This window comes from Eptesicus fuscus, chromosome 22 (assembly GCF_027574615.1).
Source record: "Eptesicus fuscus isolate TK198812 chromosome 22, DD_ASM_mEF_20220401, whole genome shotgun sequence".
Classification (NCBI taxonomy): Eukaryota; Metazoa; Chordata; class Mammalia; order Chiroptera; family Vespertilionidae; genus Eptesicus; species Eptesicus fuscus.
Window position 1 is genome coordinate 2,880,597 of NC_072494.1, and position 23,268 is coordinate 2,903,864.

At 57.0% G+C, this 23,268-nt stretch overlaps 1 protein-coding gene across 6 annotated transcripts in view; it reads left to right on the forward strand.

Moving 5' to 3' along the window:
• Positions 1-23,268, forward strand: part of CDC14A (cell division cycle 14A) — an 86,313-nt gene that overhangs the window by 54,371 nt on the left and 8,674 nt on the right. For 4 of the 6 annotated variants that reach the window (XM_054711950.1, XM_054711946.1, XM_054711947.1 and 1 more), the window contains 5 exons: positions 3,575-3,734; positions 4,717-4,832; positions 5,478-5,528; positions 6,716-6,838; positions 7,917-8,468. In XM_054711950.1, the coding sequence (XP_054567925.1) occupies positions 3,575-3,734; positions 4,717-4,832; positions 5,478-5,528; positions 6,716-6,838; positions 7,917-8,385 (919 nt within the window). In that variant the 3' untranslated portion in view covers positions 8,386-8,468. Of the gene's footprint in view, positions 1-3,574; positions 3,735-4,716; positions 4,833-5,477; positions 5,529-6,715; positions 6,839-7,916; positions 8,469-15,780; positions 16,163-23,268 lie in introns of those variants that run through there. The other 2 variants (XM_054711949.1, XM_054711948.1) reach the window with 2 other exon arrangements.

The window sequence follows — 23,268 nt, forward strand, 5'->3', positions numbered from 1 at the left end:
CTCCTGTCAAACCCCGGTCCCCGGGGGAGAGATTTAACCTGCAGGGGCACAATCCTGGTGTCCCCTCAGCATTTTAGAAACCACCAGCCATCTGCCCACGAATGGGACGAGGAGCCCTGGCCGGTGGGACTCGGGGGGCGAGTGTCGTCCCGTGCAGAGAGGTCTGGCTGTCCACCTGCCCGTCGGCCCCGCGGCCTGTTGGCTGTCCGCCGTGAGAGGGACAGGGAGCCGCAGCGGTGCCCCTGCAGAGGGCTCCGGGCGGGCACGCCAGCCCGTGCCCATCGGCAGGCGGGGGAGCTCGGGCTTCTGCACAGACTCGCACATCCGTGTGCGGCCGGTCCCTAAAGCACGCTGGGGCGTGGTCTCCTGGGCGGCCGAGTGCGCGGGGACGGGTTCCAGCAGCTTCGGGTCGGCGGGACGCTGAGGCACCAGGGGAGCTTCTGTCATGTGCGTGGCGCATCAGGAAGGGGGACAGTGAGACCCGGGCCTCCTGTGGGCGTGGCTGTTGGGAACGAGCCGCGTCCGTCAGGGTCCCACCTCCGAGGGTCTGGGGAGCGGCACCTGCGGCCTCATGTTGCTCAGGGAAGACCGGGCCGCAGCGACGTGTCCGGTGACTTCCACCAGCAGGTGTGGGAGCCGCAGTGGGAGGCAGAAAGAGGCCCCCTGACTGCCCCCCGGAGGGGACGGGGCGTGTCCCGGGCTAGAAGCTGGGCCCGGGGGCCGTGTGGGACGTCCGTCTCAGGCTGTGAGGACGGACGGGAGACGTGAGGGATGAAGAGAGTCAGCGATGACGATGACGCAGACCATGAATGAGGAACATGCTGCTCGGGAGAGAAACGGCGCGGAGCGTCTTCTGATGGGTTTTCACCGTCAGAGACCCCGAGCGAGGGGGACGGATGGCGCTCCTTCGCGGGAGCAGCGGTGCCCTGTGGGGAAGGTCAACTCCAACCCATGACCTCAGGACGCGGGCTCGTCACGCCTGCCAGTCCTCACCCACACGCCCGGGGGTTGATTTCTGTGTCTTTTTAAAAATATATATTTTTTATTGATTTCAGAGAGGAAGGGAGAGGGAGAGAGAGAGAATCATAGATCAGCTGCCCCCTGCACGCCCCCCTACTGGGGATGGAGCCCACAACCCGGGCCTGTGCCCTGACGGGGAATGGAACCGTGACCTCCTGGTTCCCAGGTCGATGCTCAACCACTGAGCCACACGGGCCGGGCCCCCATCCTGCTTGTTTTCCTCGACGTCCAGTCCGCCGGGTATTTGCCAGCAGGCGAACTTGGCGGTAGGCGCAGACCTCCTCAAGGTCAAGGCGCCTGCCGGTCGTTGGGGGTCTCGTTTCTGAGCCAGCATGTCGGGTGGGACCTGAGACCCCGAGTTTCTCACAAGCACCCAGGTGAGGCGGGGGGTCCCACCCACAAGGTGGACAGGGTCTGGGCTCCCGCCTCTCTGTACTGGCTGCCTCGCTCAGCGTGGTGCTGACAGCATCTGGTAAATGTCACCCTAGAGCTGAGTGACATTGGGAGTTACCAGGTCAACCAGTGCTTTTTATTTCAGGAAATGACCAAGCACGAGATGAGGAACACCTGCTCAGAGATGGGAACAATGCTTGGAACTGTCTAACGCTGGAGCTGGAGTTCTTAACCGTGATTGATTCCTCCTGTGTGCGTTCAGAACGCGTGTGTGTGTTAGATACAGGCACTGGGTCAAGGAAAGTGGGTTCCATTTTTAAAAAAAATAATCTATGTAAAAGGTTTCAGAACTTGCTGTTCCTAAAATAGCAACAAGTCGGATCTGAAATATTAGAAGCAGATTAGAATAATGCCTGACGGTCGTGTGGTTTGTTCATCAGGATCACAAGCGCCCGGCGTGGGTTTGACTTGGAGCTGTGTGCGACAGTCACGTTTTTGCCACTACAAACGTGGGAATTGCTTTTCGATGTTCACTATTGCATCGTTCGATTCACTCGACAGTCTGTTGGCGTTGAAGCCATTGGCTAAGCAGGAATGTGGGTTCGGGTCTGAAGAATAAGGTGTATTAGAAGAATTTTCGGCAATGGTGGCATCGGGAATCGATCTTGAAAGTCTCATGCCAATTACTGTGGGATGGTTTTTGTTTTGTTTCCTGTGTGAAAGGGGTGAGAGGCGAAATAATGATCCTTAGGTTTCGTTGTGAAGTTGGTATTTTGGTTTGAGAGCAGTGATGGAGGGCCAGGATTGGGGGATGCTACCCCTAGATTAGATTCAGCTAGTTGACTCTTTGGGGGAATGTCCTAAATCATTCCTTTCCTTTCTAGCTACATGTTCTTTTTTTTTTTGGAATATATTTTATTGTTTTTTTACAGAGAGGAAGGGAGAGGGATAGAGAGCTGAAAACATCGATGAGAGAGAAACATCGATCAGCTGTCTCCTGCACACCTCCTTCTGGGGATGTGCCCGCAACTAAGGTACATGCCCTTGACCGGAATCAAACCTGGGACCCTTCAGTCCGCAGGCCGACACTCTGTCCACTGAGCCACACCGGTTAGGGCCTAGCTACATGTTCTTGGTGTTGCAGAACCGGCCCCTCTCCTACACCCTCCGACACTCTTTCTAAACATCTGCCGATGGAACATCCATCAGTACCAAGTATGAGCAGCTCTCCTTGCTTAGCCGTCTGCTTCCGTCTCCCGGGTCGTGGGCGCCGCTCTCTGACATTTTCCTCTGACTTTCCGAGTGAGAGGGTCTCATTCGCCCGATTCTCGAATCCAGGCGCGTCCCCTGTCCCCACGGCCGCCCTGGGGTGGTGCGGGGAGCCGTGCGGGGCAGATGGCCTGGGTTGAGTACAGAGCGGGAGGGTTTCCAGACGCCATGACCACTGTGGCTTTGGGTGGACACGGGGAAGGCTGGGTCGTGCTGGGAGGACGCGTCAGGACTGGAAGGGTGACGAGGGTCGCGGGGATGCTGTGGGCAGGCCTCGTCAGGAAGTGCGGAGGAGGGCGGTCAGCCCCGAACAGAAGCACCCACAGAGAACTGCGTGCTCGCAATTCAGAGGCAGAGACAAGGCAGCTGGCCTGCCTCCCTCTGGGGGGATTTGGCTCAGTGATTGAGCAGCGACCTCTGAACCAGGAGGTCAAGATTCGATTCCCGGTCAGGGCACAGGCCCGGGTTGCCGGCTCCATCCCCAGTGCGGGGCGTGCAGGAGGCAGTTGATCCATGATTCTCTCTCATCATTGATGTTTCTCTCTCTCTCCCTCTCCCTTCCTCTCTGAAATCAATAAAAATATATTTTTAAGAAACAACAAGGGGGCTCACAATCTTCTGCGATGGGATTTGTCCTGAGCATCTGAGGACCTTAGCGGTCAACCGCGTGGCGACCGGGACCTGGACCCGAAGACGGCCGTTTGTGTTTTGTATCGGATTTAATTGCTGTGGCTTCAGAAAGTGACTTTATTTTCCTTTCCCCCAGACTTCGTCATCGCTCTGATCTGCTCCGTAAATGTTTATCTGTCGTCTTTTTATTGACAAGGCGTCGTAGCTCTGAGGTGATGGGGTGTGCTGTAAAGGGCATTTTGCTCTCCTCTCCTTCCTACAGGAAACAAGCATCATTATGGGTCCAAGGAGACATTTTTCGATCCAAATTGAAAAGCAGACCGTCCAGCGAAGAAAGTATTAATAAAATTCTTTCGAACTTGGATGACATGTCTATTGGTGGAAACGTATCCAAAACACAGAACGTGGAGCGGTTTGGAGAGGTGAGTCTCCCCGGGAGGCGTGGGGGTCCCCCTAGGACTCCCGTCCTGCACTCACAGGGCGTAGCTTCTTCCTTCTCTGAGCGGCCAGAGGACCAGAATCTCAGGCGTGGAGTCCTCCTCCCCTAAAGCAAGAGGGGGTGACCACGCCCAGAGCCCGGTTTGGGGAGGTCACCCTGGCAGTGGTGGGGGAGGAGGCCTCTGTGTGGCCGGGGGAGGGGGGAAAGGCCAGGGAGCTGGGGATGGGGGAGCGGGCCAGGGACACAGTGGCAGTGAGGAGGGAGAGAAGAGGGACTTGAGGGCTCTGCGAACCCCAAACTTTGGACGGATCAGAAGCAACTTCTTAGGAAAACGACATCTTTGCTGTCCACGTTCCTCCGTCTCACAGACGCAGCGTCGGGGAGCCGACCGGAATGCTCGCGATGACGCTGCTAGGAATTCCGTCCTCGTCTTTCCCTCCCCTCCTCTCACGTCTGCTCTCACTCCTTCCTATTTCAGGCTGTCCTTCCTCTGTCGTTTCCCCACGATGACGCGTCCCTCCCTGCCCCCCGGCGCGCAGTGTGTTATCTGACGGGTCCTTTGGTCAAGGCTCCCCCCACAATGTCACGTTAGCGTCGGGGGCACAACCTAGAAGTTAGACATTTACGTGATGAAGCGATCACCCACCTCACACCATACGTGGTTATTACAACATATTGTAAAGTTCTTACTTATTGGGGTGACCTTGTGAGTAAAATCGCTTAGATTTTGGGCATGCACGACCCTGCGTCCTCTGTAACGTGCCATTGACTACCTTCCCTGTGCTGGACCGCACACTCTCTAATGCACACGCGAGCAGGGCTGAGCTCACAGTGCGTCAGAGCGATGCAAGGTAACCTGAGTGGAAGGCACCTGCCCGCAGAGATGACCTGCCGCCCAGTAAGACACCCACCCAAGCCAGGTCCTCACCAGGCCCTTTCTGAGGCACGTGCACGTCTCCCCCCAGAATAACTTGGAAGAGGACGAGGATGTGGAGATGAAGAACAGCATAACCCAGGGAGACAAACTACGTGCCTTAAAGAGCCAGCGCCAGCCACGCTCCTCGCCGCCCTGCGCTCTCAGGTAGAGATCTGAAACCTGGACCTTCATGTTGTGTTCCACAGGTGGACAGGATATTTATGCCCCCCCCCCCTCTTTTTTTTTAAAATCATTTTTATTGATTTCAGAGAGGCAGGGAGAGGGAGAGAGAGAAACATCAATGATGAGAGAGAATCATGGACCGGCTGCACCCTGGCCAGTGTGTTCAGTGGTTAGAGCGTCGGCCTGGGCACTGAAGGGCCTTGGGTTCGGTTCCCAGTCACGGGCACGTACCTGGGTTGCAGGATCCATCCTTGGGTGGCACCTGCGGGAGGCAACCAATCGATGTGTTGCTCTCACATTGATGTTTCTCTCCCTCTCTCCCTCCCTCCCTCCCTCCCTCCCACTCCATCTAAATTCAGTTGAAAATTATCTATGGGTGAGGATTAACAAAAGCAAACAAAAAACATTTTTTTTGTTCCTCTAAGTGGAATTCAGAATGAAACAAAAAGGCTGCAGTCCCTTCCCGCCGGCTCGGGGGCGTTCTGTCCAGTGAAGGAACTGCTGCCCGTTCCCCAGGGCCTCCCTGTTGCCCGTTGGACGCCCTCGCGGCTCTGACTGCGCGTGCGCCTCGGTCTCGGCCGGGCGGGGGAGCCGGGGGCCCTGAGCGCCTGTCTCTGCTCTTTGTAGGTTGGAGGATCTGAAAGGGCACCCGCGGGCAGTGGTGTCCCAGCCTCTCAGGTACGGCGACCGGAGCCCGCAGCTAGGAGCTCCCCCATCACCCGCCTCCGACGGCGCCCCGGGCCCGAGCCGGGGGTGGGGGCCTTGTCCCTGCCGGGCCGTTGGGTATTGGTAACGCCATTTGAGGGCCACACACACGTATCAGCTTAGAAGCCGGCCTGCTGTGGTTGGCCGACCATTTAACGCACCCCGGTGCCTGGGCGGGGCCAGGCCCAATGGTTTCTCGGGCCCGACACGGCCCGCGGGCGGACGCTCCCCACCCCTGCGAACCGGTGAGGATGAGCTGCACACCGCGCTTCCCTGCTTCCGCCCCTTCCTGTCTGTGGCCCCTTCCTTTCTGTGGCGTGGGCCTTCTGTCCCACGCCCCCCAGGAGAAGGGGTTCCGTGCTCCTGAGCGCCCACGGGGCCGGGCGGCTGTGAGGGTGACCGGTGGCCCCAGCCCGGGGGCTCTGATAACGGCCATTGGCTGCCACAGCCCTTTCGAGCTGGTGCTCGGTCTTGCTGCGAGGGGAGAACACTTCTGCTCTTCCGATGTTTGCACGTGTTGTTGCCCTCCTTAGTTTTCTCGTTTTTTTCCTCCTCTGCCCTCCACGCGGGGAGGACACGTTAGCGTTTTTCTGGGGAAAAGTCCCCTGAGTGCTCTCGGGTCGTGTCAGGCCATCGGGGTACCAGGACCCAGTGAGGGCTCGGCGAGGGCAGGAGAGCGGTTTGACCCAAACCGGGACGCCCTGGGGAGAAGGCGCGGGGGCCCGAGGAGAGAGGAAGTGGTCACACGGTGAAGCCACGGGAGGAGAGAGTGAGGTCCCGCCGGAGGCCGTGCCGCAGAGGGATCTGAGGGGATCAGATGCGGACATGCGACTGGCAGCTGGGATAAGGCACAGCCGTGGCCTCGCCCAGGCCAGGGGCCGGGGGAGGAGAGGACAGATGAACAGTGCAAGGATCCGTGAGGCACACGAGGAGGGGAGGGGACCCAGGATGGTGGGAGGTGAAGAGCAGGGCGTGGGGTCCCGGGTTGGACCCCGGCACGGCCACTCGCAAAGCGGGCTGAGCGCCGAGGCTCCCCAAGAGCGGCCGGCACAGACCCATGTCTGGGCGGTGGCTGCCCGACCTCTGACGCTCGCTCGTTTATCTCCCCCTCGCCGATGGCTGATGTCAGCGTGACACTCTGCTCTCTTTTCTCCCCCAAGACTGGCTTCTTCCCCACAAGGGTCTGCGTCTGCTCTGAAGATCTGCAAAGTGGCTTCGTCCCCGTCCGCCACGGCCAAGCGCATCGCCAGGGGCACCTTGGCCTCGGGCGCCAGTTCGAGAAGGTGACTCGCCCCCCTCCGAGGTGCTGGGTGCAGGCAGCAGCAGGGCGTTTGGCTGCCCTTGGTGGGGGGGTTGGGGTGGGGGAGGAACCCCAAAAGGCTCTGTGCCCTCCGGGGCCCCTGTCCCTGCCCTGAATTGTGGGGACGAGGCTGTGGAGGGCGTGGCGAGCGGCACCCTCCCTGTAGTTCGCCTGATCTGAAGGCGGAGCTGAGTGGTATGTGCTGAGGACACAGCTGATGGTCATTTCTCCCGAGGTGGCCGGGACGGTTCATGGGGCCGTGTGATCAAATCTGTATGAGTTCAAGCTCACACTTCTCACTCTTTGCTTAGAGTTCACTTACTTCCTCCTCAGGAGCCATAGCACCCCGATCTCAGGTCGAATAGCACCCCAATCTCATGTCCGATAGCACCTGATCTTGCATCCAATAGCACCCCAATCTCAGGACCAACAGCACCCCAATTGCAGGTACAATAGCACCCCAATCGCAGGTCCAACAGCACCCCAATTTCACGTCCAATAGCACCCTGATTTCACGTCCAGTAGCACCCCGATCTCAGGACCAACAGCATCCTGATCACAGGACCAGTAACACCCTGATCGCAGGACCAATAGCACCCCGATCGCAGGTCCAACAGCACCCCGATCGCAGGACCAATAGCACCCCGATCGCAGGACCAATAGCACCCCGATCGCAGGTCCAACAGCCCCCCCGATCGCAGGTCCAACAGCACCCCGATCGCAGGTCCAACAGCACCCCGATCGCAGGTCCAACAGCACCCCAATCGCAGGACCAACAGCACCCCAATTGCAGGTACAATAGCACCCCAATCGCAGGTCCAACAGCACCCCAACGCAGGACCAATAACACCCCGATCGCAGGTCCAACAGCACCCCGATCGCAGGACCAATAGCACCCCGATCGCAGGACCAATAGCACCCCGATCGCAGGTCCAACAGCCCCCCGATCGCAGGACCAATAGCCCCCCGATCTGTCCTCTGTCCCGGCACTGTCCTCGCAGGCCCCCGTGCCGCGCTGTGTCTGGGCCCGAGCCCGGTAGCAGGCCTTCGTGTTCCCGCAGCTTCTCCGTGAACTCGCGGCTGGCCAGCTCCCTGGGGAACCTGAGCGTGTCCTCGGAGGAGCCCGACAACAGGAAGACCTCGCCCTGCAAGGTGGGCTTCACAGCCAGCCCCTTCGCCAACCTCAGCGGCAGCTCCCAGGCGTCTTCCCGGACCTACCCCGAGCTCAACAACAACCAGCACGGCCGCAGCCCCCCGAGCGGCCAGCGGGGCCCCCCGAGCGCCAAGACGGAGGAGCTGGGCCCGGGCCCCGCCGCCCCCGGCTCCCGGGCCTCCTACACCGGCCTGTCCTCCTCCTCGGCCCGGTTCCTGAGCCGGTCCATCCCCGTAAGTACGCAGACGCCGCCGCTCGGCCCTCAGAGCCCCGATCGCAGCTTCGGGGCCTCGCCCTCCTCGCCCTCGTCACCCTCCTCGCCCTCCTCGCCCCGGCTGCCCCCAAAGAAATTCAACAGCACCAAGGAGGCCTTCTGAGCGCCCCTCTCTGTGCCGGGACCGTGGGCGCACCCCGTCCACCCACCGGCTCCCCGTCAAGTAAACGCCCAGCTTCCACCGGGCTCCTCCTCCCTCCTTTTTCCTCCCTGCGCCGCGGACATGCAGACCTCACTTGTTCTCTGATCGCCGCGGGCCTGCTCCGAGCGGAGTGGTTCCCACGGCAGACAGTGTGCTGGGCGGCCCCCTCCGCGCCGTGCGTTAAAGGGTGAATCGTGAGCAGTGTCTGCTCAGCACGGAGCCCTAGGTCCTGGACCGTGTCCCCTCCGCAGGGCACTGGCCCAGCACTAACCCGGTGGCCCGGGAGGTGAGCACAGGAAGGCTCATGGGGGGCCCTGGGGTGCAGGGAGAAGCAGGATGTCAGGAGGACGGGCGCAATGAACTGCCATTCCCGGCCAGGCTGGATGGACGCTCCCCAACACCCTTTACCCACAGGCTCTTTAATCGGGACCAGCCCCTTTCATGACGGGGCATCCCTGTTGGGGTAAAATCTTTAAACCAAAAGAATCTTTTCATTGATTTTAGAGAGGAAGGGAGAGAGAGAGAAACATCAATTGGCTGCCTCCTGCACGCCCCCTACTGGAGACGAGCCTGCACCTCGGGCATGTGCCCTGACCGGGAATCGAACTGGTGACCTTTGGGTGCATGGGACGACGCCCAACCAATTGAGCCACGCGGGCATTTTGATTGTCTCAAAGGGAACTGAGGACTCTGGGGTGTGAGTTCTGATTTGGGGGAACGAGGGCAGGAAAGGAAGGAGCGAGAGCTCGCCCAGGTCAGGGTCTGTCAGCGGCCAGCGGCCACACCGATTCCCCCGGGTCCCCCTCGCGCCCACGTTCTTCCAACGTTTGTTTCCCGTGTTATCCGGGAGAGCTGGTTCCGCAGGCGAGGAGGGGGCGAGCTGGCGCAGCGTGCCCCTCCGCCGAGCGGTAGCCCCGTGGGCGACAGTGAGTGGGACCCACGTCCTCAGACGGCAGATCAGAAACCACTTTTCTAACATGGAGATAAAGTGTGTATGGAGCGTGCATACGCACATACGTGTGCAGCATGTACATGCATGTAGCGTGTGTGTGTATGCAGTGCGTGCATGTGTGTGTGTTGTTTGAATTCCCGGCCACGCCCACCTCTTCTCAGGCCTTGTTCTAAGTTCCCCCCTCTGTCCACACGTCCTTCGGCCGCATAGCCCCCTGCCTATTCCCAGAGGCATGTTTGACCATCATGCTACATTCCTGTGGAGATCAGGGCCCAGGCAGTTGCCAGCTCAGCGCCCCCCCCCCCCCCCGCTTTCTTTGACCTGAATCCCACTCTGCTGTGGGTGCATGCGTGTTGGCAAAGCCTAAATCCTCGCGGTGGCGGCTGCTGCTGGGAACAGTCATGTGTTTGCATGTGCACAGCTGGGTTCGAGGTCAGATCCCGCGCCAGGAGGGGAGGCCGCCTGTGCTTGCACCTGCTGCTGGAGGCCGGCCCTGCCCCGTGCAGAGCAGGTGTTAGGTGTAGAGCCGGGTCCGTGAGCTCCTTGCCGAGGTCACGGCTGAGGCTGGGCACCCAGGGCCTCCGTGGTTGGGCCGGAAGCAGCCGGTTCGGGGTCTCCGCGTGGCCGGTGGAGTTCGCAGATGCCTGTCGCTGCCTCGCCTCCTGCTTGCATAACCTCATCTTGGCTTCAGTCGCTATTTTCTTATTTTCCTTCTCCTCCTCCTCATCTCCTTCTGGCCCGAAGAGGGTAATTTTCCAATAATTAAATTGAAAGTCAGAGTCTGTGTGGGCGGCGGCTGCTCGCTCCCTCCTCTCCCCTTAACGTTGTCATTTTCTTGTAAAGAAAACGCGTTTCTAAGTAGAGCTGCCAGCGGGGTACGTTCCCCCTCCCAGCCCCCGGGAGGCAGCCTTGGGCCTCCTCGCTGCCCTGCCTCCCTCGTCTCCGCCTCACCCCGTCCTGGGGGGGCTGCCCGCCCTGCGGCCTGTGGCAGGAAGTCTGTGCACACGGAAACCCCCGTTTTATGAGGCAAAGCAGGGGGCTGTGAGTTTCCCTGTGGGCCCACTGCAGCCTTTCTTTTATTAATTTTTTAAAATATATTTCTATTGATTTCAGAGAGGAAAGGAGAGGGGAGAGATAGAAACATCAATGATGAGAGAGAACCATGGATCGGCTGCCTCCTGCATGCTTCATGCTGGGGATCGAGCCTGCAACCCGGGCATGTGGCCTTGACAGGAATCGAACCGTGACCTCCTGGTTCACAGGTCGACGCTCAGCCACTGAGCCCCGCCGGCCGGGCAGGCAGCCGTCCTGAGGGTGTGGGTCTCTTGTCTACAGAACCGGCCCTGCTCCTGATGTCCCTGAGGATGTGATGTCCTAAGTCCTCAGGGAGGACAGGAGGCTGTGTGGCCGTCCCCTCCGTACCTGGGAGAAAGCCCCAGAAAGCCCTGGGGCTCGGGCGTCTAACGTGTTAGAAGCTGCGTTAGCGTCGCTTCTGAGAGCTGCGATGTCTCCCGTGTTCTCTGCAGCAGCTCCGCCCCCGGGAGGATGGCGGCCGATGCCGATGCCCCGGCCTGTCTCAGCGCCCCCCACAGGCAGGGGCCGGGGCCGGGCTCCTGGGGCCCAGCGGCCGCCGGCGGGTCTGTTCCTCTGGCCCCTCGGCTGGTCCCGAGGCTCCTGCTGCCCGGGCGAGGGGCGAGTGTCGCCTTCGGTGACCCACTTGCAGGGAGAAGTCGGCTCCCTCTCTGACACCCAGGGCGGTGTTTGCCAGCGCTGAGAGCTGGGGGGCGTGTGACGGGGCGTGGGCGGGGGAAGTGTTCTATCAAGGTGACGTTACCCGAATGTTCTGTATTGAATATTCCATCTCTTCTTGTTGAGAGACTCCCCACCGAGCCGGGTGCATCCACCTTGTCCTCACCTGACCCCCAGGCCCAGGTCATGTCATGGTGCCTCCCTCAGCTCTTGGTCTTAATCTCCTCTCTTCTCACTTTGCATTTTTAAAAAAATATATATTTTACTGATTTTTTTTACAGAGAGGAAGGGAGAGGAATAGAGAGTTAGAAACATCGATCAGCTGCCTCCTGCACACTCCCTACTGGGGATGTGCCCGCAACCAAGGTACATGCCCTTGACCGGAATCGAACCTGGGACCCTTCAGTCCGCAGGCCGACGCTCTATCCACTGAGCCACACCGGTCAGGGCTCTCACTTTGCATTTTTAAAAGTATGTATTTTTATTGATTTCAGAGGGTGGGGGGAGAGAGAGAGAGAGAGAGAGAGAGAGATCGATAATGAGGGAGAATCACTGATTGGCTGTCTCCTGGAGTGGAACCGTGACCTCCTGTTCATAGGCCGATGCTCAGCCCTGAGCCATGTTTCCGATGGAGCATCTTGGAGTCCTCCCCCCCGGCCTCCCCGGGCGGAGAGCCTTTCCTCGTGCCGCCCGGGACCGTGCGCCATCCCCACGGCGCGCTCCGTCACGGTCCCCCTCTCGCCCCTGCGGGCGGTGGCGCGTCTCGGGGGCCTCCTTGCTTTTCTCAGGTTCCACGGCCTAGCGGGCGCCTCGTACGTGTTTGCTGGGCGAAACGCTGGCTGACGTGTTGAGGGTCGCGGACGCCGAGCGGAGGGAGAGATGGTTGGGGCGCCCCGTCCTCTCCCCGGAACACGCAGGCTCGCTACCCCGGGGTCGGGGTCCGCTTTCACAGGCACCGGCGGCGGGGTGCGGGTCCTGCGCACGTGGCTTCAGTAAAAGAAGGGACGATAGATCTCTGAGGAATGCAGGTGCGCTCTCGGTGCCCGGGTGGGCTGGAAACCTGGCGCCCGGTTCCCCGGGAACGGTGGGCTTCTCGGCGCGGCGGGGGCAAGCCAGGCGCCCGCAGCCGGCCACTGAGGAGTGAGCTGCTGTGGTTGCTGAAGAGCAGATTAACCCCCCGGGGGCGCGGTAGGGGGGGGGGGAATCTATTAAAGTCTGTAGGAAGAGGCAGCATCTCAGGCCGCATTTCAGTTACCCACGTCGGCTTGGCCCTGGGCCCCTGGAGCGGCTGGAGGACCCACAGGAGGGTGTTAACGCTCCCCCGGCCGCTTCATCGCACGCGTTCGCGCCGTTTCCAAAGCCTGTTCAGCCCCGGGTCTGCCGCGCCCCCGGAGGGGCGTACCGTGTGGCCACGGCGGCGCTCCGTGTGTGGGGCGCCGTGCACACGCTTCGCGTGTGGTTAAGTCAGAAGCAGCACACACGCCGGGAGAGCCAGGAGGAGGCGGATCGCAGAGGCGGTTACCTCCCCCCCCAGCGTCCCCCCCCATTTGCTCATTAAAACGGAACACACGGGAGTTCAGTGTAAACTAAGGCACCGTGCTGCCACGCGTGTGCTTGACCCCCTTTCACGGTCTGTGCCAGTGAAACCAAACCCTCCTTAAGGCCTTTCCCTCGTTAGAACTCAAACCAAGGGTAACGAGGGAGCTGCTCTTTCCTCCTTGAGGGACTTGGGGAAGGGGGGGGAGTGGAGCGAGCGTGGCAAAAGCACGTGGGGACGTAGAGCCGGGGTTTGGACCCAGTGGGAGACTGACATGCGGGCCCCGGGGCCCTGAGTCCAAGGTGTTTGAACGTGAAGATCAGCCTCATTCATTTGCTGGCAAAGACCGCAGTCTTTCCTATTCCTCACCGTCCTCTGCTTCTGATCGCCATCGCGGAGGCTCACGTAGTCAAGACCTGTCCGTATTTATCGCTCTGATCACGAGCTGTTTTCCCACCACGATTAGGGAACTGGGCTGTTTGAAAAGAGAAACACCCGGAACAGCTAACTCTTTAAAGGCACTACCCACACCTGCCAGCAGACGAGGAGCAGGGTTCCAGGGAAGAACAGATTGTCTTCATCTCCTTACCTAACATTTGGTTCATGTCAAATCTAACTGCTCTCAGGGAACAAGACTTCTTTCATTTTGACGCAGTTTATTTTGGGGGCTGCACATCTAAGGTAACTTGATGCTCATTTTCCAGGTTGATGATGGCTGCGTTATTAATTTTATGGTATGCATTTCATATCTTCACGATAAGCTTATCTGGTCTGAACTCCCTATAACCCGCTGGAACTTACCGGTCCCGAGAAAGCGAATATTCTATTTGAGTAATGAAATAATCTCTTGCTATAGAAATAAGTGCTTGATTATATAAATATTACTTGTAAAATAATTTTTATGCCTCAGGTCTCCCTCCCTCCATTTTCATTGCTCTCCCCCCGCCTTTTTTAGTACTTAAGATGCATTAGATATTACTTCTTGTGGCAATGATAAAAACAATGGGCCAAGCATAACGAAAACTTGAATCAGAATGCTGAATCCTGGGTGTTTTATGAAGAAAATGTCTTTTTAGAATAGTCCCGAAAGCGATGTGGATTCAGTCCCATTGGGAATCACGTTAATACTCATTCTCCTCGGCGTGCGTTCAGGTGTGTGTGTTACAGTGCCCGATCCTCTCCTTGGCATAAACCACATCCTGTAGGGAGACGTGCTAAGCCCTTTTCCTTCTTTCTAGGGGCGCTCTTAACCTTTCACCTCGTCCTGAAACTTGCAGCCTCGAGACCCCAGCCCCCACACCCCCCAAACCGTCCCTGCCCACCCCTCGCCTCATCTCGCACTTGTGCCCATTGCCGCCTCACCCTCAGTTTGTTCTCATGAAACGCGGACAGCTTGGTCTTTCATTCCACGTCTGTGTGGGAGCGTGGTGGCGGCCCTCTGAGGGCGCAGGGGCGTGAGCTGCTGGCTCACGGTGTTGGTGGAGACTTCCTTAGTAAGTGACTGTGGGTAGGGTATACGATTCTGGGACTTTAAAGGTGAACAGAGATAGTCTGAATCTTTTAGTAAATTACTTGCAAAATGGACAGATTCCTTTTTTACTGGTCCCTGTACCGTCAACAGAACGGGCCGGCCCCAGCACTGATACGACCGAGTCATAAAATGCTGCTGCAGACGGATTGGGCAAAGACTCTCGGTGGCGGAGGGGAGGGCCCGTGAGCGAAGCCAGTAACCTTGTTCGGAGGCGTTGAAGTGGGAGAACGGGGCCGGGATTTGGTTAATGTTTGAAGTGATCGGTGCTGCTGCTTTCTGACTGCTGTTTGCTGCTCAGAAGCCGCTGTTGGGCAGCTGGTTTCTCCCCCTGCCTTTCCCTGGTTTACTTTTACGGCCGGAGCCCTCTGATCAGGTTCCCCGCACGCGCCTTTGACATGTGGGTATCGGACGTGATCAGGGAGGAACGTGCACTGCCTGACTCTTCCGCACAAATGCTTTGGGCACTGAAGGTCAGAGTTCAAAGCTTGTGCTTTGTGTCTCCCCCTAAAAGGAAAGGATTTGTAAGGTATTTGCATTAAATTCACCCTTTCTCAAGGAATTTATTTAAGGGACTGCCCATTCTACTGCATTAGAAGCATTAACGTTCATTCGCTGTGTATTGCATTCCATTCAAAATTATATATATTCTTAAAGTCCATTCTAATAATCCCCAATTTAGTTACAGGTGTCACTTAATATTTCTGAGTAAAATTCAATATTATTGCACAAGAGCATGGAAGCGAGTTGAGCCCTACCTACCGATTTTCAAATAATATTTAATTTGTCATCACTACTAATAAATTAGTGAGTTTTTAAAAAATATATTTTTATTCATTTCAGAGAGGAGGGAGAGGGAGAGAGAGATAGAAACATCAATGATGAGAGAGAATCAAGAATCAGCTGCCTCCTGCACGCCCCTTACAGGGGATCGAACCCGCAACACAGGCATGTGTCCTTGATCGGAATTGAACCCGGGACCTTTCAGTTCACAGGCCGACGCTCTATCCACTGAGCCAAACCGGCCAGGGCAGTTAGTGGGCTTTTTAATCCTCAGCTGAGGATACGCTTATTGATTTTCTTTGAGAGAGAGATCAGTTGCCTCCCATTCGCAGCCAGCCAGGGATCCAACCCGCCATCGAGGCGCGTGCCCTGACCGGGAATCGAACCTGCAGCCTTTGGGTGTTCGGGACAACTGAGCCCCCAGCTGGGGCCGTTGGCAAGCCTTTACACATGCAGACCTTTCTTGCCGCCACGTTGGGAACTGCACACCCCTCCTTAGCCGATGCTTTGCGTCTCTCATCTGCCCCCTCGTGCATCTCCCGGCCTTCTGTAGAGCAGACCGCAGTGCCGCGGGGAAGGCAGGCAGGAAGGAAGGCAGGCAGGCAGGAAGGAAGGAAGGCAGGAAGGAAGGAAGGAAGGAAGGCAGGCAGGCAGGAAGGCAGGAAGGAAGGAAGGAAGGAAGGAAAGCAGGAAGGCAGGAAGGAAGGAAGGCAGGCAGGCAGGAAGGCAGGCAGGAAGGCAGGAGCTGTGTGATGAGCTGGCGGCTCCGATGGTGGCATTAACCTCCCTCTGTCTCTCCCCGCGCAGTCCCTTCAGTCTGAGTATGTTCATTACTAAGGCCCTGCCGTCGGGGACCGCTCGCTGCTCTTAGCGCCACCTCTGCACCGGGACCAGCGCCAGGACCGGCTGCGGGCACACGGATACCTCCGCCGTCCGCCCTCCCGTTAAAGCGACCTTCAGGGGACCCGGCCGCCTGGCCCGACCACGGCACAGGCAGAGACTGTGACTGACACTTCTGAAGACCGTTTTAACGCGGGGGTTGGTTATTCCGAAGGGTTATTTTTAATGCACCGCGGGAATCCATTTCTTATTACGTGTATCTGTACAGTGTCACATGATGTATGTATTATGAACGTAAAAAGCCTATTTTGATAAATTTATATAAATATATACAATGATGGAAAAGTTAGACTATATTTTGACTTAGGTTTTCTTGCTCTTTGCTACCAAAAAAAAACACACATTTGTATTTTGAATCTGTGCAGTATGGTGTTCAGTGCGCTGAGCCGCAGCCCCTCGGGGCAGGAGGCCTGAGGGAGGTGCGTGGGGAGAGGGATGTGTCCCGCCCGGAGCGTGGCCGCAGGTCCTTCTGTCGGGGGAGTGGGTCCAAGGTCAGGAGTTGCCCAGGTCTCTCTCCCGAGCGCAGCAGCCTCGGCCCTGGCCCCTGACCACGCTTTCCCCTTTGTTTTTGTTGCTGAGCCGCTTAGTGTCGCATCCTCGGGGCTTTCGGACACTGAGCCTCGCAGCCGGTCGCTCGCTGGGTGTTGCTCGGAGTGGGGCTCCTCCGAGGAAGGACTCCCAGCTCCCAAGCCAGTAGGGTGGCGGGATCTGGGTGCGAGGCAGCGCTGGCCTGGGACCACACGTGGTCAGGCACCAGTGTTCACATCCAGGAAGAGGAACAAGGGAGGGGATGCTGCTAGGTGGTCCTCTGCGTTTCAGAGAGAAGCCCTGGGCGCGCGGCGGCCTGTGAGGACCCTCCGGGGCCCTGGGTGCCCAGTGGCCTGTGGGGACCCTCCGGGGCCTCTCTCAGAGGGTGCGCTTCTCCAGGCCTCCGAGGTCTGCGGGCTGCATTTCCTGGGGAGTCGGGGCCAGCGTCCCGAGTCCCCGCGTTGCTCAGCGGATGCCTCTGAAGCGCGTGCCTCTCCCATTGGGTTATTTATAGTGTATTTATTAGGAGGGGGCCTCGAGACTATCACACACGCTTCAGCGAAACATCCTGTTTGTTTTATGTCTTAACAGTTTTAACAGGCGTTTGAATGAATGTTTGACTCAGGTGGGTTAGCTTAACCTTCAAGAACGACAGTACCAAATAATTGCACTAAGTTGATTTAAAATAAAGAGAATGGTATGTTTTTAGGGATCACAAATGGTGGAATTAAATTGTATACTTTTTCTAAAGCCGAAATAGTGAAATATTTTATTATGAGTTATTGTAAAAAAAAAAGAGAGAGAGAGATTGGTGAAATGTACAGGCTGGTGGTAGTATTTTTTTAAAAAAATGATCAGTGGACACCATCCAGGTGACACTGGAGGAGTGGGGCAGGGAGCCACACTGACATTCTGGTTCTGTGAACACTAACTCGTGTGCAGCTATGAAGATGATTGTAAAAGTGACTGCTGTAAATTTCCCAGACGATATATGTACACTCGTCATATGTATCTACATGTGTACGTCTTAAAAATTATTTATACACATGTGCATACATAGACAAACCAAAAAGAGGATGTATATAATATAGAAAGTATATAGCAAAGTAATTCTACTGCAATAATAAAGAAATCGTTTGACATGTATTTTGTTATGAATAGTTTACCTTCCAAAAGATATTCTGTTCTATTTTGAAGTGTAGAAGGATACACTGCTAATAAATAATAAAAGTTTTATGCCATTCACATGTCTCCTGGCGTTTATAATTTGGACGTGCGTGACGAAGGTCCTGAAGTCTCTGTGTAATTGTGTACTGGGTCCCATCTGGCTGGGGCCTTCCATCGAGTTTCTCCGTTTCCTGGAACCATGACGATGAGCCTGAGGAATCTTTGAACGGCCCGTGTCTCGATGTTTCTCTCTCTGTAACGCTCCGTTGTTCCTAAAGCGCCGATCGCTCCTGCGCGGTCATTTATGACTGGGAACGCCCCACGCGGGAGAAGCCAGCTTGCGGGGAGAAACGCCGGCGCTATTTTACGCCTCCAGCTGGATTGGACCCCTCTGGGCTGCGGTATCTCGGAGGCTCTTCCCTTCTCGTTTGCCTCTTAAAAGCTCAGAGCACGCGGGAGAGGTTGGGGGCAGGAGGGCGGCCGCGGGCCATGTCTCACACAGGTTCCTTGTGAAGCCACAGACCTGACAAACACGGTGAGGAGGGCCGACAGTCTTTTCCCACAGATTTAGTCCCCCCACACCCTCCCCCCCCCAAAAAAAAAAAAACAACCCCAAAAAAGTAACAAACAAACCAAGGAGCTGGTAGCAACACATTTCCCGCTTGCGGGTCATGGAGCGCACGTGGCTCCCCGAGGTGGGAACTCCGGGAGCCGGAAGGGTGTGCAGCCGGCTGGGTCCCAGCAGCAGGAAGCGGACGCACCAAAGGTAAGCACCACAGTCACCTTCTCACTACGGCGCTCGCGTGTGCTTTCCTCAGTGACGTGCTAACGGGGAGCGGGAGCCTGCCTGCTGCCAAGGGCCTTGTGGGTACGTATCACATAGTGGGTGGGCCGTACACACGTGTCAGCTTAAATCAGCCTGCTCTGCTGGGTCAGACATTTATTTATTTTATTATTATTTTAAAATATATATTTTATTGATTTTTTTACAGAGAGGAAGAGAGAGGGATAGAGAGTTAGAAACATCGATGAGAAAGGAACATCGATCAACTGCCTCCTGCACACCCTCTACTGAGGATGTGCCCACAACCAAGGTACATGCCCTTGATCCGAATCGAACCTGGGACCCTTGAGTCCGCAGGCCGACGCTCTATCCACTGAGCCATCCGGTCAGGGCTGGGTCAGACATTGAATTCACTCGTCCCTGATGCCTTGGCAGGGCCAGGCCAAATGATTCCGCCGGCCTCGTATGGCCTGTGGGCTACACCACTGATACGTTAAAGGTTTCTTTTCCAATCAGCACCCTGGGGTTGGGCGCCATAGAAAAATGGGCTCTTTCCCTCCGTGCCCTCAGAGGCAGAGGTCCTGACGCTGCGGGACCCTCGTGGTCTTTGCAACACTCGGCAGAGCGAGAACTGGGTGGCTGCTGACTCTGGAAACCAATCGGGGAGGCTCCCAGCTCCAGCAAGGTGCACCTCACAGCGTGAGCTCCAAGCCCTGTACGTACACACAGGCTGCATCGGGGCTGCGGCCCCGTCCCACGGAAAGTGGGAAATAATTGTATTAAGTTATTTTGAGCTGAATTGAAATGGTAATATATTCCTACCCAGTTCCTTCTCTGGATTGAATTATGATAATCATCGTGAGGAGGAGAAAAATAGCTGTTGAAGAGAATTCTAAGCTTTGGTGAGTGCAAGTAGAAACTTACATTGCAAGTCGACTTTTCATGCAAAACACCGTGATCTGGAGCTGGCTGTAAATGGACAGACATAAGCTAACGGACCTTTAACCCGCATGCCACCCAAAAAGCTACATCACGCTCGCTCTCTCTCCTCTGGCCTGAAGCAAGCTGACCAACCTGTTTTAAAAAGTTGGACAGCAAACAGGACGAGGTGGCGGCTGTAAAAATGAGCCCACCATGACGTGTGCACTGACATTCGATGGTCGATTGAGGGGTAACTGTCTATCAGATGTGTCTCTTTTCTTGGCCTCCTATTCTTTTATTTTTCAATTGTGGTTTGCCTTCAGCACTTGTTTGTATTCGTTTCAGATGGGTGTGCAGTGGGTACACATTCATAGAGGTTACAAAGTCATCCCTCCCACCTGGCCCCATACAGCACCTGGTAACATAGGGCCTGGCTGGTGTGAAAGAAAAACACCAGAGTAAAACACCAGAGCTCTGGCCGGCGAGCTCAGTGGTTAGAGGTCAGCCTGTGCCCCGAAGGGTCGAGGGTTCAATTCCCTCATACCTCAAGGGCACGTACCTGGGTTGCAGGTTCAATCCCACCCCAGTCAGTGCGCCTACAGGAGGCAACCCGTGGATGTGTCTCCCTCCCTCCCTCCCTCCCTCCCTCCCTCCCTTCCCTCTCTAAAAATCAATGGGGGCTGGGGGGGGGAGAAAGTCCTCGGGTGAGGATTAACAAAAATAAAATACCAGAAACACCTCAAGCAAGCGGAGACTCAGCATTTCAAAGCTTTGGGTGGGAGCACACGTCGCCGGGCCGAGAAAAAGTTGGGTTAAAGGGTTTCACTGTTTGGAAACTGGAGCAGGTTTCAGGCAGCGAGGCTGAGAGCCGTGCCTGTGAGTTAACCTCGTGCTGATTCCCAGCTGGAGCGTAACATCTTAAAAAGCCAGGCACCGGGCCCCTGGGCCCCGACGGGAAAGAATTTAATTCTTGAAATGACAGTTGTTACGACGTGGCGTTGGAAAGGCGCGTTGGCCGGAGGCAGGAGCGTTCAGGTTTGAAGTTTCCATAGCAACGCGCCCGCCGCCTTTCCCCGGTGAAGGCTTCTCCCTGCACGGGGCGGCATCTAACCAACAGGCCATCTGAGGACGTTTTCACGTACATTTTAACAGCGTCCTAATGCTGAGCCCTGAGCAGTTCCTCTCGGTTTTACGGGCCGCGGCCGCTGGGCCTGAACACGCCCGACTTCGCACGAGGACCCGACGTCATACAACCTCGGGTTAAAGGCGCCGCGTGCTCGGCGGCCCGATAGCGCCTTTGTCTCTGAGCGGAACGTGCTGCTGGTACAAATCGGAGCCGCGCTGGTGCAGGTCTCCGTCCCCCGCACGCCGCTCACCTGCCGTGGCGGCGGCCGCCCTACCCCTGCAGCTGTTCCTTCCTGAGGCACGTTCTGTGCCTGCAGGAAGACTCCGTCGGAACATCGGAGATGCTGCGGCTTTTCTTGTTCTTGCACAAAAGTGCACCGTGTTCCACGCGACGAGCCGGCGGCTGGACGGGCCTCCCCCCACGCGAGGAACACGGCAAGGCTGCTCACTCCTCGCAGGAGGGCGGCCGCGGGCCACGTCTCACACAGGTTCCCAGCCTGCTGCTTCCCCCTTTCCCGAGCCCTCCCCCCCGCCCTGGGTTTGGGGGAAGGCAGTTCCTCCTCCTGGCGAACCTGTGACATCCTCGTTGGGGCGGCCTGCCTTTCTGCTGCCTCCCAGGTCCCCGACTCGGGCACAGGGTGAGCCCTTTTATTTCACCTCATTTTTATTTATTTTTTCCTCCTTTCTCGGAGTATTTCAGAGATTAAGAGCGACGGAGATCTCGTTTTAGTCTGAGCGAAGCCTGGGTGGGTCGGCGTGCGGCTGGGAGGACTTGGACGGAGCTTGGGCAGCGAGGGTGAGGGGCAGCCGCCTCTGGGGTCTTTGCTGGTCTAGAGAGAGTGTCACCATGAGAAACGAGTCAAAGCAACCCGGATGGACCGGCGGAGACGGGCAGGTGGATGCTGGATGGAGATTCGTTCAACAAGAGCTTGAGAGGCTCCTGAGGAGCCACGGACAGGAAGTCAATGCCATCAAGTTCACAGTCTTCTGAGGACACAGACATGAAACCATGTCCGTCCAGCCCCAGGACACGCCTCCCGGGGAACCAGACAAACCAGACGTCATACAATCCACACGGGGCGGGGAGTGTGGTCAGAGGGGGACCCCAAGGGGCGGGCGTGGGCTGAGATTTGAAGGCAGCGGGAGGTGGGGAGTGGGTACGGCATCCCTGTCCTAATCGGAAACGGGCGTGTGTCGTGGCCAGGAATGAGGAAACCGTCCTCAGACCCGCGGAGCCCGGGGAGATCGGGCCCCAGCAGGACCCACCCGGGCTGACCTCTGAGGTGGACCCCAGAGGGAAAGGACAGAATAGTTTCCTGACCACCATCATGACCTCGACGAGGGCGGGACCGGGCTGTGGCTCCGGGCACTTGTTCCCTAATTATCCTAATTTAGTCTTGAAAATGACACAGTTTCTTGGATTGTTTTCCTCTTTCTTTGATTGATTTCCTGTCACCTCTGCTGACCTGTAATGAAGGGTGATAGTGATTGTGGCCAAGCTCCTATAAGTGTACGATCTTTTCCCGCATCAGTGATATGTACACACACACACACACACACACACACACACACAGCACACTTTTCAAGGAATTTGATCTCATCATTGAAACAACCGAAAATAATTCCTAAACGCTTAAAACCACGGAACGATCTCCATCAAGTTCCTATGCCTCTCAGACATATTTTTAAAGCAGATTAAAAAAACACACACACACACACACACACACACACACACAACTATACTAAACCTCTTACTGGAAAAAAAGAAGTCCCTTCTGGACAGAGACCAAGCCAAAGCCATGTTAGTCCAAATTGCTTTTCCTGGAAAGGGTGAAAAGGCAGCTCAGGAAAGAGGGGCCTTGGCGACCTCACAGATGGACACCCCGACGCAAGCGAGGCTGCGCTGCCCGCCTCCACACGTGCCGATGGAGAAAAGGACCTCCTGGGAGCTGGTGACGAGGCAGACGCCTGGGGCCGGGCCGTAGCTGTGGAGACGCCAGTGGAAATGTCAGGTGCAGGCGACCTGAAGATCACAGTTCAATTAACCCAGAAAAGACACATGGAGATGGCCCTGGCCGGTGTTGCTCAGTGGGTAGAGCATCAGCCTGTGGACTGAAGGGTCCCAGGTTCGATTCCCGTCAAGGGCACATGCCTGGGTTGCGGGCTCCATCCCTGGTAGGGGGCTGTGCAGAAGGCAGCCGATCCATGATGCTCTCCCATCGTGGATGTTTCTCTCTCTCCCTTTCCCTTCCTCTCTGAAATCAATAAAAGCGTATTTTCAAAAAAGACAAATGGAGAGGCTTAGAACTTCCCAGGACGAGAATGAGGCCGTGGGCTTGTTATGCTGTTTTGTTTTGAAGTGGAGTCAGCGGGGCCACCTGGATTGTGGGTAATGGACGACCTAGGTCACAGCCCAGACCCGTCACTGTGTGTGACTCCGGGTAAGTCGTTGACAGTCTTCGGGCTTCCGTTTTCTTCTCTGCAACAAAGTCTGGCTCAGCGGGTCCAAACCATCCCTAACACGTTTCCAAGCCATGCGGGCGCTGCTGGCCGGGGTCCCCGAGTGGAAACTGATCTGACAAGATGAACATGACCCAGGACAGGCCGGCTGATGCCCGGCTTAGGGCCCAGGTGTCCGGCAACCCCACCCTGCGTTTCCCCCGTAAGACCACGTGGGGAAATCAAATAATCATTGTCCCAGTGAAAACGGATTTATTGGGGGAGGAGTTTAGTCGCAGGCGTGTGCCCAGTCCACGCCAGCCGCCAGCCCGCTGGGCCGGGCCGCAGGGGCCGACGTCTGAGGAGGCATCGGGCGGACACAGTGGGGTATTTCTGGGTCCTTGCTCCCCCATTCCCGTTTCTCACCTCTG